This window comes from Hipposideros armiger, unplaced genomic scaffold (genome assembly GCF_001890085.2).
Source record: "Hipposideros armiger isolate ML-2016 unplaced genomic scaffold, ASM189008v1 scaffold_202, whole genome shotgun sequence".
Lineage (NCBI taxonomy): Eukaryota > Metazoa > Chordata > Mammalia > Chiroptera > Hipposideridae > Hipposideros > Hipposideros armiger.
The window spans coordinates 678,258-692,406 of NW_017731552.1; the positions used below are offsets into that span (position 1 = coordinate 678,258).

The 14,149-nt window shown below is 50.9% G+C and overlaps 2 protein-coding genes across 10 annotated transcripts in view; one reads left to right on the forward strand and one right to left on the reverse strand.

Moving 5' to 3' along the window:
• The window catches only part of PIP5K1C (phosphatidylinositol-4-phosphate 5-kinase type 1 gamma), a 54,665-nt gene extending 48,349 nt beyond the window's left edge, over positions 1 to 6,316 (reverse strand). For 5 of the 9 annotated variants that reach the window (XR_002125243.1, XR_002125244.1, XR_002125242.1 and 2 more), the window contains exon 1: positions 6,094 to 6,316. Coding sequence is in view for 6 of the 9 variants with exons in the window: in XM_019653426.1 (XP_019508971.1) it covers positions 6,094 to 6,187 (94 nt within the window). In the remaining 3 variants the exon portion in view is untranslated. The remainder of the gene's footprint in view (positions 1 to 6,093) is intronic. The other 4 variants (XM_019653431.1, XM_019653429.1, XM_019653428.1 and 1 more) reach the window with 1 other exon arrangement.
• Positions 6,317 to 10,818: 4,502 nt separating this feature from the next.
• Positions 10,819 to 14,149, forward strand: part of TJP3 (tight junction protein 3) — a 28,088-nt gene continuing 24,757 nt past the window's right edge. The window contains exon 1 of the mRNA XM_019653454.1: positions 10,819 to 11,057. The gene's annotated coding sequence lies outside the window, so the exon portion shown is untranslated. The remainder of the gene's footprint in view (positions 11,058 to 14,149) is intronic.

Genomic DNA, 14,149 nt, shown 5'->3' on the forward strand with positions numbered 1-14,149 from the left:
TCTATGCCTGCCCCCTTGGTTCCCTTACCTGGTCACTGGCTGTAAATACCATCTCTTGCCAAAAGCACCCAAAGTACCTCCAGCTAAGATGGCTCCCCAGATGGGGACACGATGGGGACACACGAAGGTCTGTCATAGTTCCACATGAGGGGATGCTGCCTGCAGAACATGGCCAAACCCAAACTTCCCTAAAACCTTCAACAGAACTCCACATCTCCATCCAAGATAAAAGCCACAAAATGTATGCATGACGCATGTGCGAGAGGAAACAACTGTGACAAGATGTTGGGGTTCCTTTCTTCAATCAAAGCCAGAAGTCAGTCCCCAAAATTTTTCCACAGGGTCAGGTATTTGGGACCCCTCAGGTGGATCCCACACCCTCTGGTGAAGCCTGGTGGAACAGGAGGCAAAGGGCTGTGCAGGGCCCCACAGCTACTCCCCCTGTCAGTAATCCTCCCCTCCCCTCAGTTGGCAGCAGCAGGGAAATCTCCAGCAGGGCCTCAACCTGTCTTGTTATGCGTGGTGACACGTGACTTGGTCATGGTGGCAGGATTTGGGAGCAGGAAGGCCTGGGGACCCAAGACCCCCTTGGAGCCTGGGCAGCCCTATCTGTAAAGGCCAGGTCACACAGCTGTCATTTGATTAGTGCTGCCAGGAGCTGTAGGCCTCACCTATTACTGTCCCCCTGAATCCTTGGGACCCCACTGTCATTGTCTTCAGAGGAAAAACCAAGGCGGAAGCAGGGACCTCACCTGCTCAGAGTCACACTGTCCAAGGCCAAGGCTGGGTCCACCCAGGTGAAACCCCAGGTCCCAGGCCACCCTGCCTGGGCCTGTGGGGCTCCACCTGTCCTGGAGGCCCCGGGGCAGCACCCCCATCCCTGCTTTCCCCACATAAGTGCAAGCCTGCCAAAGCTCAGTCCTCCCAGACCTGCTCCTTCTTGGGCCCTCCCCAACCATCCACCAAATCGAGGGTGCAGGCCAAAACCCTCCTGGGTTCCTGGTCTTTCTCAACTCCCTTCACCCCACCTTACCCCTGCCCAGGCCCCCCAAAGTCCCTTTCCCACCAAGCAGCCAGAGCGTGATCTGCAAAACTGACTTGGTATTCACTGCCCTGTTTCAACCTGCCAGTGCCATCAACTGAACTCAGAACAAAACCGAGGCAAAGCCAGGGCCTCCCAGGCCCCACGCGGCTGGACCTGCCTATCTCAGCCCCCCCGACACACACACACACACACACACTGCCACCTCTGGGGCTCCAACTAATCAGCCTCAGGGCCTTTGCATGTTCCCTCTGCCTGAAAGCTCCATTCCATTCAGGTCATCTTCCCTGGCCACTTACAGCAGACCCTGGTCACTCGTATCACCAGGATGCCTGTTTCATTTCCCTCTGCACATTCACCACTGTTTTATTCAGGGGTCAGGAACATTTTCCGCAAAGGACCAGTGAATATTTTCCACTTTGCAGGTCACAAGGTCTCTGCCATTGTTGTGTAAAAGCTGCCATGGACAATGTGTGAGCAAGTGGGCGTGGCAATGTGCCAATAACACTTTATTTACAAAAACCAGTGGTGGACAGGATTGGGAGGGGGAAGCACAGACTGCTGCCCCTTGATGTTATCTATTTACTTGTTCCCATCTGCTTCCTGACCTCTCACCAATCTGAGAGCACCATGAGGGCAGCAAGAGTCCCCCTTGTGACTAGGCACCTAGAACCCCACATGGCCCACAGCAGGTGCTTGATGAATGTTCAGTAAGCATTATTTAAGGACTAAGAGGCAACTGCACATCCTCATGTGCCCTGAATCCCATGGCAGACCCCAGCTTGTGCCAGGTTCTGCGCAAAGTTTATGATGACTTGCATGTGGACCCTATGAGGAAAAACCCCAGTGCTCACATGGAGTTGGCTCTGTGCCAGGTGGCCTTCTAGGGGCTTTGCACATCCATTCACTCATGCCAGTCCTATGAGAGGGGCACAGTCATCACGCCCATTTTATAGATGGAGGCACTGAGGCAGCGTGTCCCCAGCTGGTAAAGGTGGTCCAGCTCCCAAGGCCTCTCCATGGAGCGGACTGAGGCCGCCAGTGTAAGTGCCTGATGTCACATCACTAGAAAGTGACCAGGGCAGAATTCAAACTGGGAGTTTTCTGTCTCTTGAGGAAACTCGCAACAAGGGGACAAGGGACATTGCAGTTCCCAATTACCATTCACCCACAGCTACAGAGGAGGCCTCCAGTGATGACACCCCGCCCCACCCCAGCCACACAACCCCTTGTTGTTCTCCAAGCATACCAGGCCTTTGCCTGGGCTGTGCTGTCTTCCTGCCCCTCTTTTATGCCTCCCTCAAGGTCAGGGGAAGCCTCACTGAGGGGGAGAGATTTCAGCAAAAACTTGGAGGAGCTAAGGAAGCAAATGACACAGATAGGGATGAGTGTTCTAGGCAGAGGACACAGCCCGTGCAAAGGCCCTGGGACAGGATCAAGCCTGGCATGTTGGAGAAACAATGAGGAAGTCTGGTGGCTGGAGCAGAGTGAGCGAGGGGGAGAGAGGGAGGAGGTGAGAGCAGGGAGGGGACGGGGCAGGTCATACAGGACCTTGTGGGCAACAGGGAGCACTTGGGCTTTTACCCCTAGGGAGGTGGGGGCCCTGGAGGGCTGTGGGCAGAGAAGGGATGGGACCTGAGTCAGTTTTTAATGGGAGCCTTCTGGAATGAGCTGTAGAGAGCATGGGAAGGGATGGGGACCAGGCCAGCGATAACTGATGGGGCTGGACCAGGTGGAGGCAGAGGAGGGGGAGAAGTGGGAGGGTTCTGGGTCCATTTGAAGGAGAAGCTGACAAAATTTGCCTCAAGATTAGATGTGGGAGGGCCTGGAAGGTTGAGGAAGAAGCCAACTGCTTTGAGGTATCACAGAAGCAGGAAGGACAGGAGGGATATGGCTCGGAAACAGCAGACCACATCTCAGGTCAGAGCCCACAGGCAGCTCATGGGCCCCACAGTTGGCCCTGTGAATGTGTCCCTGAGAATCAGGCACCCCACACAGCCCCCAAAAGCCAACAGAGAACCTCATCAGGCTTCTCTGGACAGGGCCTTGGGAGCTCGGGCACTTAAAGTAACCAGATTCTAAACACCAACAAGATACGTTTCACCTCCCATCAGATTGGCCAAAATGACCGAGGCTGATAACATCCAGAGTTGGCAACACTATGGGGAGACAGAAAGTCTCTTTCAGCCCCTGTGGACCTTCCTGGAAAGCCATCAAGCATCTGAGTCGTTTTTCAACCTGCTTGCCCCTGACCCAGCCATCCCAAGGCGGGACTCCAAATGCTAGGAACTGAAGCACCCAGTTACAGGACCATGTTCAAAGACAAGCTGTTTACCGCTCGTAACGGCAAAAGGCGACTCCAGAAACAACTTGAATGTTCCTCAGCAGGAGGCTGGTGAATCAGTAATGTCTCGTGCTTACAGCAGCTGTAGCGAATGTTCACCAAGCATTCTCACCCCATTTTACAGATGGGAACACTGAGGGCTCAGAGAGGTTAAAGCATTTGCCCTCAAAGGTCACACAGCAACTGAGTGGAACCCAGGCAGTGTAACTCTGGGGTTCCCACCCTCTTAACCATTGCACCATATTCTCTCTCTGAAAAAAAATTAGTGATACCAACATGGGGGAAAAAAATCCAGATTACTACAGATAAAAAGCAAGTAAGTTACAGAATAATAGGTATAGTACAGCGGCTCTCCCCCAGGGTGACTGTCTCCAGGGGACACTGGGCTATGTAGGACATCTGTACTTGTCAAAACTGGGGGGAGGTGGCGGCCAAGTGGCTCAGTTGGTTAAGAGCTTGCTCAAGAGTGCGAGCTCTAAGCAACAGCAGTTCCAAGTCCCGACCCGAGCTGAGCTGCCGCTGAGCTGCCAACAGGTGGCAGGATGGCTCAGCTAAAAAATAAAACAAAATAAAAATAAATAAATAAATAAAAATAAAAATAAAAAAATGGGGGGAGATGTTCCTGGCACTGAGTGGGTGGGGTCCAGGGATGCTGCTCAACACCCCCCAGTGCCCAGGGTAGACCCTCCAAAACAAAGAATTTTCTGATCCAAAACATCAATAGTGCTGAGAGGAGAGACCCTGGTGTAGCAGGAACCATCCTGGAGAAGAACACACAGAACTGTTTACATATTTATTGGGTTGTCGGAAAAGTCATGATGCATTTTTGCAATGAAAAACAGAAAAATACATCATGACTTTTCCGACAACCCAATATATATTTGTACAGGAGTAGGAAAAGCGTGGACAGCTATTACCCAAACTTTACAGAACTCAGGTCAAGAGAAGTGGGTTTGGAGGGGAGAGGCAGGTATTAACTTCAAGGTGAGTAAAATAAATGATTAGCTGAGGGAGGCAGATTTCTGCAGATTTTGGTGATGAGCAGGGAGAGCTGGCCTCGTATCTTCTAGGTCTCACGCTCATACCCAGCCGCTGCTGGGGCCTGGGACTTTATCTGTCCCCAGTCGGCTCACCCAGCCCAATAAGACAAATGTTTGCTCTGCAGCTTTCCCATGGTCACTGAGTCTGGGGCTATTTTGTCTCTGACCACCCCAGACCAGAGGGCTGATGGTGGAGGTTAGGAGGCTGAGATAGGACCAGGACACCGACCACTGGCAAAGGACAAGGGTGGGATGACTGAATGGTCAGAAGGAACCGGGTCGTTTACCAGGCGGTTCCAGATGGCAATGAGAAAGGAAGCAGTGAAAGTCTTCCAAAGCCCAAGGATGCTCGCTTTGGCTCGCTCTCTCTCTCCAGACACTTCTCCCAACTCCCAGGCAGCACAGCATTTCCCTGCCTGCCAAGGAAGCTTCGGGAGGCCTGGGAGAGAAGGAGGATGGATGCCCATGTGGGTGTCTACAGGACACTGCCTGCCAGTGCTGCCTGGAGGAAGCAGAGGGTTCTGCTGCTCAGGAAACTTCCTATTTGGGAGCTTGTGACCTCAACCAGAGAAGGAACCGCTCCTCTGGGAGAGTGGCTGGTCTCTGCACACCACCCCAGGGAAAGGCAGGACGGGAGCCCACGGGGCTGGGTGAGGCTGCCTTGCCCCCAACACCTGCTCTGCTGGAGAGCAAGGGAGGTAGGCCAAGGAGAAGGGCAGAAGGAAGCAATGACCCTCCATGACTACAGCAGCCCCCCAGAGTCCAGGGAGAATGCTTGGGAGGGGGCTCCTCCACCTCCATCTGCTTACAGAGACCTAGCACTAAAGGTGCCTGGAGATGTCATGCCCTTAGCTCCTTTCTGTGATAGAGAGGTAAACTGAGGCCCGCAAAGGGAAGAAATGGCCAGTGCACTGGAACCTGGGTTTAGTAACTTCCATGAAGAGAAATGAGACAAGAGGCTGACACTCCCTCCTCCACCCCAGCTGCCCCTGCCTTTGACACCAATAAGATGTGCCCACAGGGGTGACTGCTTGTTGGGGGAAAGGGTGAGGCCCAGATGCTGATACCAGCAAGGTGGGCAGCCCAGAGAGCATATATGAGGCAGTGTCACCCCCCTGCCATGTCCCGCCTGGGAGACAGGACCCCCTCACCTTAACGGGAATACTCCACCATCCCACACCAGCAGAACAGCTCCCTCGACAAGATTGGGAGGATGTCGTTCCAAAGCGCCCTCAGCAGGAGGCGGTGCACTCACCCACTACGTGTCCTAAATGGGGGTCTCACCACCCCCCAGAAGTTAAGACCGGTGTTCTCCGCATGCTTCCAAAGAGGGTTACTCCACCCACAGCCGCTCAGAATGAAGCCCCGCACCCACCCCCGCACCCGCCCCCAACGGTACTCCAGAAATGGGCGGCGCCGCCCCGAGCCTTCCAGGCGGGTCGTTCCATCCTCCCTCGGGGCCCCGGGCGGCGCGTCCCTGGGCTCGGGTGTGGGGCGTTCCATCCCCCCGCAAGTGTCCCCGAGTGGAACGTTCCGGCCTCCCAGCAGCGGGTCTCAGCGCCCCTCCGGCGCTCGGACGGGTCCACTAGGCACCAGAGGCGGGGGGGAGGGGCTGCTGGCGGGTCCATTCGGGCATCAGGGAGGAATGCGAGGTCCGGAACCGTTACCTGCCGCCGCGCCGCTCTCCGCGACCCAGGCCGCCTCCGAGGTCACGGCCCCCGCCTCGGCGCTCTCCGCCTCGTCCGGCAACTCCAGCTCCATGGCCGCGCGCACGGACCAGCTGCTGGACTGACGGGCTGCCGCAGGGTGCGACCCGAGCAGCGGGCCCAGCCGCTGAACAACAACCGCCGCCGGCTGGAGGTCGGAGGGAGGGGGCCAGGCCTGGGAAGCAGGGGGCGGGACCGAGGGCGGGGCTAGGCGCTGCGCCATCGCGCACCGAGCGCGCCGCCAATAGAAGTTCCGAGGCGGGGCCTGCGTGCGTCCCGGCCCCGGGAGCACATCGAGCGCCCCCTCGCGTCCACGGTGTGAAGGGCAGCGCCGTTCCTGTCAATTTCGCAGTGGTAGTAATGTTATATACTATAATAAACATAAATAAGGTTTATAATTCACAAATATTTATCACAATATTAACATAACTTATATTTATGTTATATTTATGTTATATACTTTAATATAAATAGTTATAATAAGGCTTAATTTTTTATTATGCACATTATATAAGTTATATGTAATATTATAATAGACATTAATGTTATTACTAAATAAAAATTAACGCATTATAATATAAGTAATATTAATATATAATTTACAGTTATTATATGTGACATTACTTATAATAAGATTATAAATAAATTATACATAATAATAATATCATTCAGTTTTAGGCTTGGTGCTAAAGCCTTTGTATGCAATATCTCCCTAAGTTAGGGACCTGTTTTTTGTTTGCTTTTTTTTTACTGATAATACATATATTCCCAGTACCTAAAAGAACCTTACACCTAGAAGTCAATAAATATTTGATAATATTGATCAACCAGATGAAAACTATTATCAGCCCCATTTTAAACATGACAAAACAGGAGCTCAGAGAGCTGAAGCTGCTTTGAATCACATAAAGAACCATGCTGTTAGTGTATTTCTGTATTAAGAATAATTGTGTTAATATTGTTATTAAAGTCTAATGGTGAACTTATTAATGATATGGCTAGGTGGTGATTAATTGTGAGGTCATGATTTGGGGAGTAATAAGTGTGGCTATTAATTTTATTTATTACTAATAATTTCTGCTGGGGGGTGCAGGGGAGAGCCCAGACACCCCTCTAGTGAAGGACAGAGCTAGGATGTTATCCCCAGGTCTGTCTGACTCCAGAGATGAAGTCGCTCATCACTGTCTGGGGTGCTGGCAAGGTCAGCGGGAGGCCGATGAGGCTGGGTTTTGGGGTGCTTGGCAAAGGGGTGATGGGAGATCAGGAAGATGGAGCGGGTCACAGTCAGACCCAGGGGTTAGAAAACTGCTCACGAAATATTATCTTTCAAAACAAGGAAGCAGATCAAGAAAAGGGAAGACATAACGAACAGGACCCAGAATGGGTTGAAAGGAACCCCCAAGTTTGCTGTGCCCTGTTAGAAATGAGTTGAGCCACAGTGGAGGAGTCAAAAGGCTCCAGGTAATCAACAGATGATTTATGAACATAATTGGTCCACCTAGACAGTGGAATATTATTCAGCCTTAAAAAGGAAGGATATTCTGACACCTGTTACAAAGTGGATGAATCCTGAGGGCGTTCTGCTCAGTGAGATAAGCCAGACCACATAGGACAAGTACTATGTGATTCCACTCATAGGAGGTCCCCAGAGGCATCAGATTCATAGAGACAGGGAGTAGATGGTGGTACCAGGGGCTGGAGTAGGGGAGGAGAGTTAAGGTTTAATGGGGACAGTTTCAGTTTGGAAAGGTGAAAAAGTTCTAGAGATGGATGGTGGGGATGGTTGCACAATAATGTGAATGTACTTAATGCCACTGAACTGTACACTTAAAAATGGTTGAGGTGGTAAATTTTGTTATGTGTATTTTACCACCATGGAAAACAAAACAAAGGTTCCAAGAAGAGTTCTTTGGACATGTGCCGTAAATAGAATTGATTCCTCTTAAATCTGTCTTGAGAGAAGATTTAAACCAGCAGTTCTCAAAGCATGGTCCCAGGACCAGCAGCATCACCCGGGAGTTTGGCAGAAGTGCAGAATCTCAGGCCCCACCCCAGACCTCCTGTGTCAGAAATTCCAGGGGGTGTGACTCACAATCTGGGTTTCAATGAGCCCACTGAGGCGATTTGAATACCCCTTAGAGTTTGAGAAGCTTTGGTTCAGAGACAACTGGAGAAGGGCTGGGGGTTGGATCAGTGATGAGGATCCTGAAAATGAAGCAAATTTTTTTAAAAATGGGCAACTTCAGGATTGATTCTGAACCTCCCCTGGCAGGAAGTCAATACTAAAACTGAAAACAAGAAGTGGCTAAACAGGCATTATTTAGAGACACAGAAGTGAATATCAACATAAAAACTTACAAGAAGCTATGGTCCGGCCGAGTGGCTCAGCTGGTTAAGAGCTCGCTTGGGAGCGCCAGCTCTGAGCAGCAGGGCTGTGGTTCGGATCCCACATATGAGGGCCAGTGACACTTGCCCTCTACAGCTAAGATGATGAACAACAGCTGGACCTGGAGCTGGGCTGCTGTGAGTCGCAGGCGACAGCATAGGCTGCAGCGGGGCTGCAGTGGGCTGCCGTGAGCTACATGAGTGGCTGGCAGCCAGCATGAGCGGCCGGCAGCCGGTGTGAGCTGCTGGGAGCCGCTGGGAGCGGCCGACCAATGACCGGCGGCCGATTGCCTCACCCGGGAAGACCACAATGATCATATCAACATGGGCCAGTGAAGTGACGTCCTCCACAACTAGACTGAAGAAAAAAAACAGCAATTTGTCTATTTGTCTGTTCCCCTTCCCTGATTCCCCAGCACTGTTCCCCTCCCCCCAATTCCCCAATAAAATCTTTAAAAAAAAAAAACTTACAAGAAGCTAAAGGGACAGTGCCTCTGGGAAGAGAGAAATTGTTGAGTGGCAATGTCACTCTGCTAATTTTAACAAACCTGAATGAGAATTCGACTTTTTAAAGTGCATATGTGTATAAACTTTAATTAAAAATGAAAACCAGGGGTGGCCGGTTAGCTCAGGTGATTAGAGCGCAGTGCTCATAACACCAAGGTTGCCAGTTCAATTCCCACATGGGCCAAGGAGCTGCACCCTCCACAACTAGACTGAGGACAACTAGTTGACTGGGAATCCATGGGTCCTGGGAAAACGCTCTCCACAACTAGATTGAAACAACTGCTTGACTTGGAGTTGATGGGTCCTGCAAAAACACAGTGCTCCCCAATAAAATTTTAAAAAAATTAAGTCAGTTAAAAAAAAAAAAGAAAACCAAACTGGTGCCTGAGTTGGGGGGCAGGTGAGGATAGGCAGGGAATAAAGGGGAGAAGCCAGGACCCAAGTGGGGCAGCAGCTCCTGGTCCTCTTGATTCACCCTCCGACATCCCTGCTCCCTTCATCCCATTTTACAGGGTGGAAAACTGAGGCTGCCTGGTTGCGGCCAGTTGTCTGGTTTCTGGGGCCCCCTGGTAGCCATAGTGGCTATTATAATCAGTACTAGTAGGTACCGGGTAGAAGGGACCCATACGTTTTCTATACCCCAATCCATATTCCCTTCCTCCCTTTCTTCTTTCCTTCATGCCACAAATATTTATTGAGCACCTACTGTGTACCAGGCACTGTTCTAGGCTACAGGGATACAGGAATGAGCAAGACAAAATCCCTGACCTCAAATTAAGTTGACATTCTAGAACAGACAGATAAACAAGCACAAGACAGAAGGTAGTTTCAGCTGCTAATAAGCACTTTGAAAACAACACAGATGTGACACAACAGCGATAGAATGTGATAGAAAAAGACAGGCTCAATAGTTAATATGCATTAAGCACCTATGCCAGCGCTGTCCAAGAAAATTACAATGCAAACTAACCTAAATTTAAAATATTAAACATTATTTAAAAATTTCTAGTAACCACAATTGAAAAATAAAAAAGAAATAGCTGAGATTAATTTTAACAATATTTTTCATTTAACGCAAACATCCAAAATATCACTTCAACATGGGATCAATATGAAAAATAATGAGCTATTTTACATTCTTTTGGGGGGCACTACATCTTCCAAATCCAGTGTACTTTACACTTAACTGCATCTCATTCATTCATGCCAGCCACCTGTGGGTAGTGTGGCTAGAAGGTGCGGACCTACTGTGAGCCAATCTGGTTCTAAGTACTTTATGGACACTCATTCATTTAGTTACCCTTCGAAATTTCCCTAGGAAGTAGGTGCCAGTGTTTTTCCATTTTTCAGATAAGGAAACCAAGGAGATCCAAAGCTACCCAGCTGGGAAATAACTGGAGATTCTTGGCACAGGAATCTGGCAGTCACTCTGTAGTACAGAAGCTCTCAGATCTGTAGGGCAGGAAGGAGCCAATCTTGCCACAATTTACGGGATGGCACACTTGGTGGAAGACACACACACAAGTGCAAAGGACTAGGCAGTTCCAGCTTCAAAGGGAATGGAGGGGAGAGGGAGGAGCCAAGTGGAGTTTCGTTCATTTATTCCTCAATCTGGTCAACACACATTTCCTGAGGTCCTGCCTGTACGTGCTGGTCCTGGTGCTGATTGATGTCAAGGGCTCAGCAGTGAACCGCATAAGCAGACAGGACTTGTCACCCCTGGCATCTGGGCGAGAAGGGGTTAAGGCTAGCTGCTCCCACGTGAGAGCACCTTACGACAGAGCCACACACCCAACCAGCCTCTCAGTCTGTCTCACACTACCAGTTTGCCTGTGCATGTTGCATGTCACTGTGCTGGTTCCACCTGGCACAGGACCTACTAGCCTGTTGCCGCCACAAGAGAAGAAAAGTTGGACAAACAGGTGGGGAGACCAGAGCTCAAACCTCAGGCTCTCTCCCCACCCCCATGCCAGGCGGACACTCAGGCCCTGGCTCCTGCCGCCTGCCCAGAGGCCACCCAGCCTCCTAGACAGGTAAGTCCCTCCTCTGCCCGCCATCCCGAGGCCATTGCGGGGACCAGAGTCCCCACCATGGGGTCCTGGGATCCTAGATCACCTCCCCCCAGCTCCCCAGAAAGCAGGAAACTGACACTCCTGTGTGGGCATTTGACATAGTTTCTAAAGGATTATCTGGCTGGCAGTTACTGCCCCTGGCAGCCAGCCCAGGATGCCAGAGCCAGAGACCTAAAAGGGTCATTGTTGGCCCAGGTGGTGGCAGGGGGCCACAAGGGTACAGGTTGGTCTCTCTGATCCCCCAAACTGAGGCTGGGAGACTGGGTGGGGAGACGGCAGTTGGGACAGCCTGGCACCTGGTCAGTGTTAGGACCTCCTGGAGCTTCTGAAGATGCCCCCAGAGTCTTCTGATAATTGCATGGGCCTCCCCACACTGCTGAACCTGCAGTAGCTGGGGGAGCAGGTCCGGGGGTCGCCTTACCTCACTCCTCTTAATTCCTCCTCTGGGCAAAATCTCCTAATAGAGAAATACAGGAGGGGTGGGGGTAGGCAGACGGTTGTCACAACACTCTCCAGAGTCATCTGTGGGCAAGGAGCTGGGCTGGTCTCTGGGCAAAGGAAGCCTAGAACCTGAAGAAGAGAGGGGTCAGGTGGCAAGAGTTTTTTCTGGGTCATTTGCTCCCAAAAGTGCAGGACAAAAGGAGCTTCCTGTGGATCCAAGTATCCAATTGCACCCCAAGTCTCTTTGTCTAGGACCAAGTGAGTCCCCTGAGGCCAAGGAGGCATGGGCGTCTGAGACTCAGAGCACATAGCGAGCCTGGCATTTGGGGTCACCCTGGGGCAGCGTGGCACAGAGCTCTGAGGGAGCAGAGAGGCTTGAGATTTTGGGGGCCATGGAGTTGGGGGGTATATGTCTCAACTGAGATGGCCTCCAGTCACTTCTTTTATCTGGATCTCAGTTTCCTACTCTGTAAAGTGGGTATAAGAGTCACCATGTCTCAGGGCTGCTGTGAGCAGCACACATTAGGGCAGGTCATAAGTCCTCAGTCATGCAGGGGTTGAAGGATAAGGTGTCCCACCCAAAATCAGATCTCAGAATACAGAGCCAGTCACCATGTCCCATCCGCCATCCTGTTTTACATAGGTTGAATCCTGGCTCAGAGAGCAGCAGCCATTTGCCCAGGGCTGCACAGGCAGGACAGCCAGATAGGAGTCAAAATGCAGAGAGTGGGGCGGTCTGGGAGCTGTTTGTGCCCCCCAACTGATGCCCCAGGCTCAGCATCTTGTAAACGTCCTGCCTCGGTGCTTCCGCCAGGCCCTGAGTTCTGGGGAAAGTCCACAGTGGGGAGTGTGGGTTCCTGTTCTTCCTCCTCGGCCTGGCCCAGCGCCAGGGAGCAGTGTTTGCTCAGGGTGGAGCCTGACACCCTTTGGAATGGGCTGAGGTCAGTGGGAGATGCGACTGGGAGGAGGGACTGCCCAGGGAGTGAACCTGCACTTATGGAGCACCTACTGTGTGCCGGATACTGTTCCGGGCTTTGGGGACTCAGCAAAGGTTTCTGCTCTTGTGGACTTGTACAATATTTTGGTGGAGGAAGACAGAGAAGAAACTAGAGAGGTAATAAGAAAGTAAATTGTATCCTGGGTTAGAGAGTGGTCAGCCTCACAGAAAAAAAGTGAAAGTGGTACAAAAGACAGGAACGAAACAGGTGGGAAGGTATTTTACAATCTTAAATAAAGATCAGGCAGGGCTCGTTGAGAAGGCAACATCTGAGCAGACTTGAAGGAAGTGAGTACTTGGGCATTCAGGCAGAGGAAACAGCATGTGCAAAGACCCTGGGGCAGAATCATGCCTGCTGGTTGGAGAAACAGAGAGATTGCTGTGCGGCTGGAGCAGAATGAGGGGAAGAGAGGGAGGAGGTGAGCGCAGGGAGGTGCAGGGCTGTGTGGTCTCAGCGAGGACTTGGGCTTTTACCCAGAAGGAGGTGGGAGCCCTGGAGGGCTGTGGGCAGGAAAGGGATGGACCTGACTCAGGTGCTCACAGGTGCTGTCTGGTGGCTGTAGAGAGGATAGACTGTGAGAGGAGAGGGCAGCAGCCAGAGGACGGGGGCTGAGTTGACTACACAGGTCCAGGTGGGTGATGAGGGGACTTGGACCAGGTGGAGGCAGAGTAGAAGGGAGAAGTGGGCAGATTCTGGAAAAGTTTTGGTAGAACCAGCAGCATTTGCTGATGTATGAGAGACAGATTGGGGTCCAGGGTGATTAGGAAGAAAAGTGGGAAGAATGTTCTGAGGCTTAAAGATTTATAATAGGTGAGTGAGACAGGTAACTGGGAGGTAGGTAGAAATCTGAGGGGGGAGCCTTGGATGCTGGTTTGAAGCCTTTTGGTGTTATGGTGTTAAAGGGTTTTGCTTTTTTTTCCCCAAAAAGGTAAAAGCATGATTCATGCTAAAAAACAAACAGATGCTTTATGAGTTTGCTTAACTCATTAATTAATGTAGGAACCAGTAAGATTTTACAGTCTGTTCAAGGAAGAGTGTAGAAAAATAACACACACACACACACACACACACACACACACACACACACACAATGGGCATCAGAAATGCTGAAATGAATTTACAAATAAATGTAAATGTTGTCAATAGCCACAGGCAATAATCTGTGGTCTCCACAAGACAAAATTCATTTGCATTTCAATGGATGAGAGTCATTTGTAATACTACCAGTTTCCTATCACTTGTAGGGCTGTAAAATAGTTCAGAGGTGACAGAAGCACAGGTGACTTGGGATGGTAGCCAGAGCCTGGCATGGATTAGATGTTTAATAAATGTGCCTTGAACGAATGCTCAAGAATGTTCTTGAGCTAAAGCCACAGCTCATTCCTTGCACATTCACTGGTGGACTATTTATTGAATGTCTGTTCTCCCTGCTGGTCTATAAGTTCTACCACAGCTAGTACCCCAGTACTAGAGCAGTGCCTGGTATGCAGTAGGCACTCAATAAATGAATAAATAGGTCGTGGGCAGCAAGCTAAGATTCTGAAAGAGTAGAAAGGCCAGTGCTGTGTATTCTAGAACAGGAGTCGGCAAACTTTTGAGACGGAAGAGCCGCCA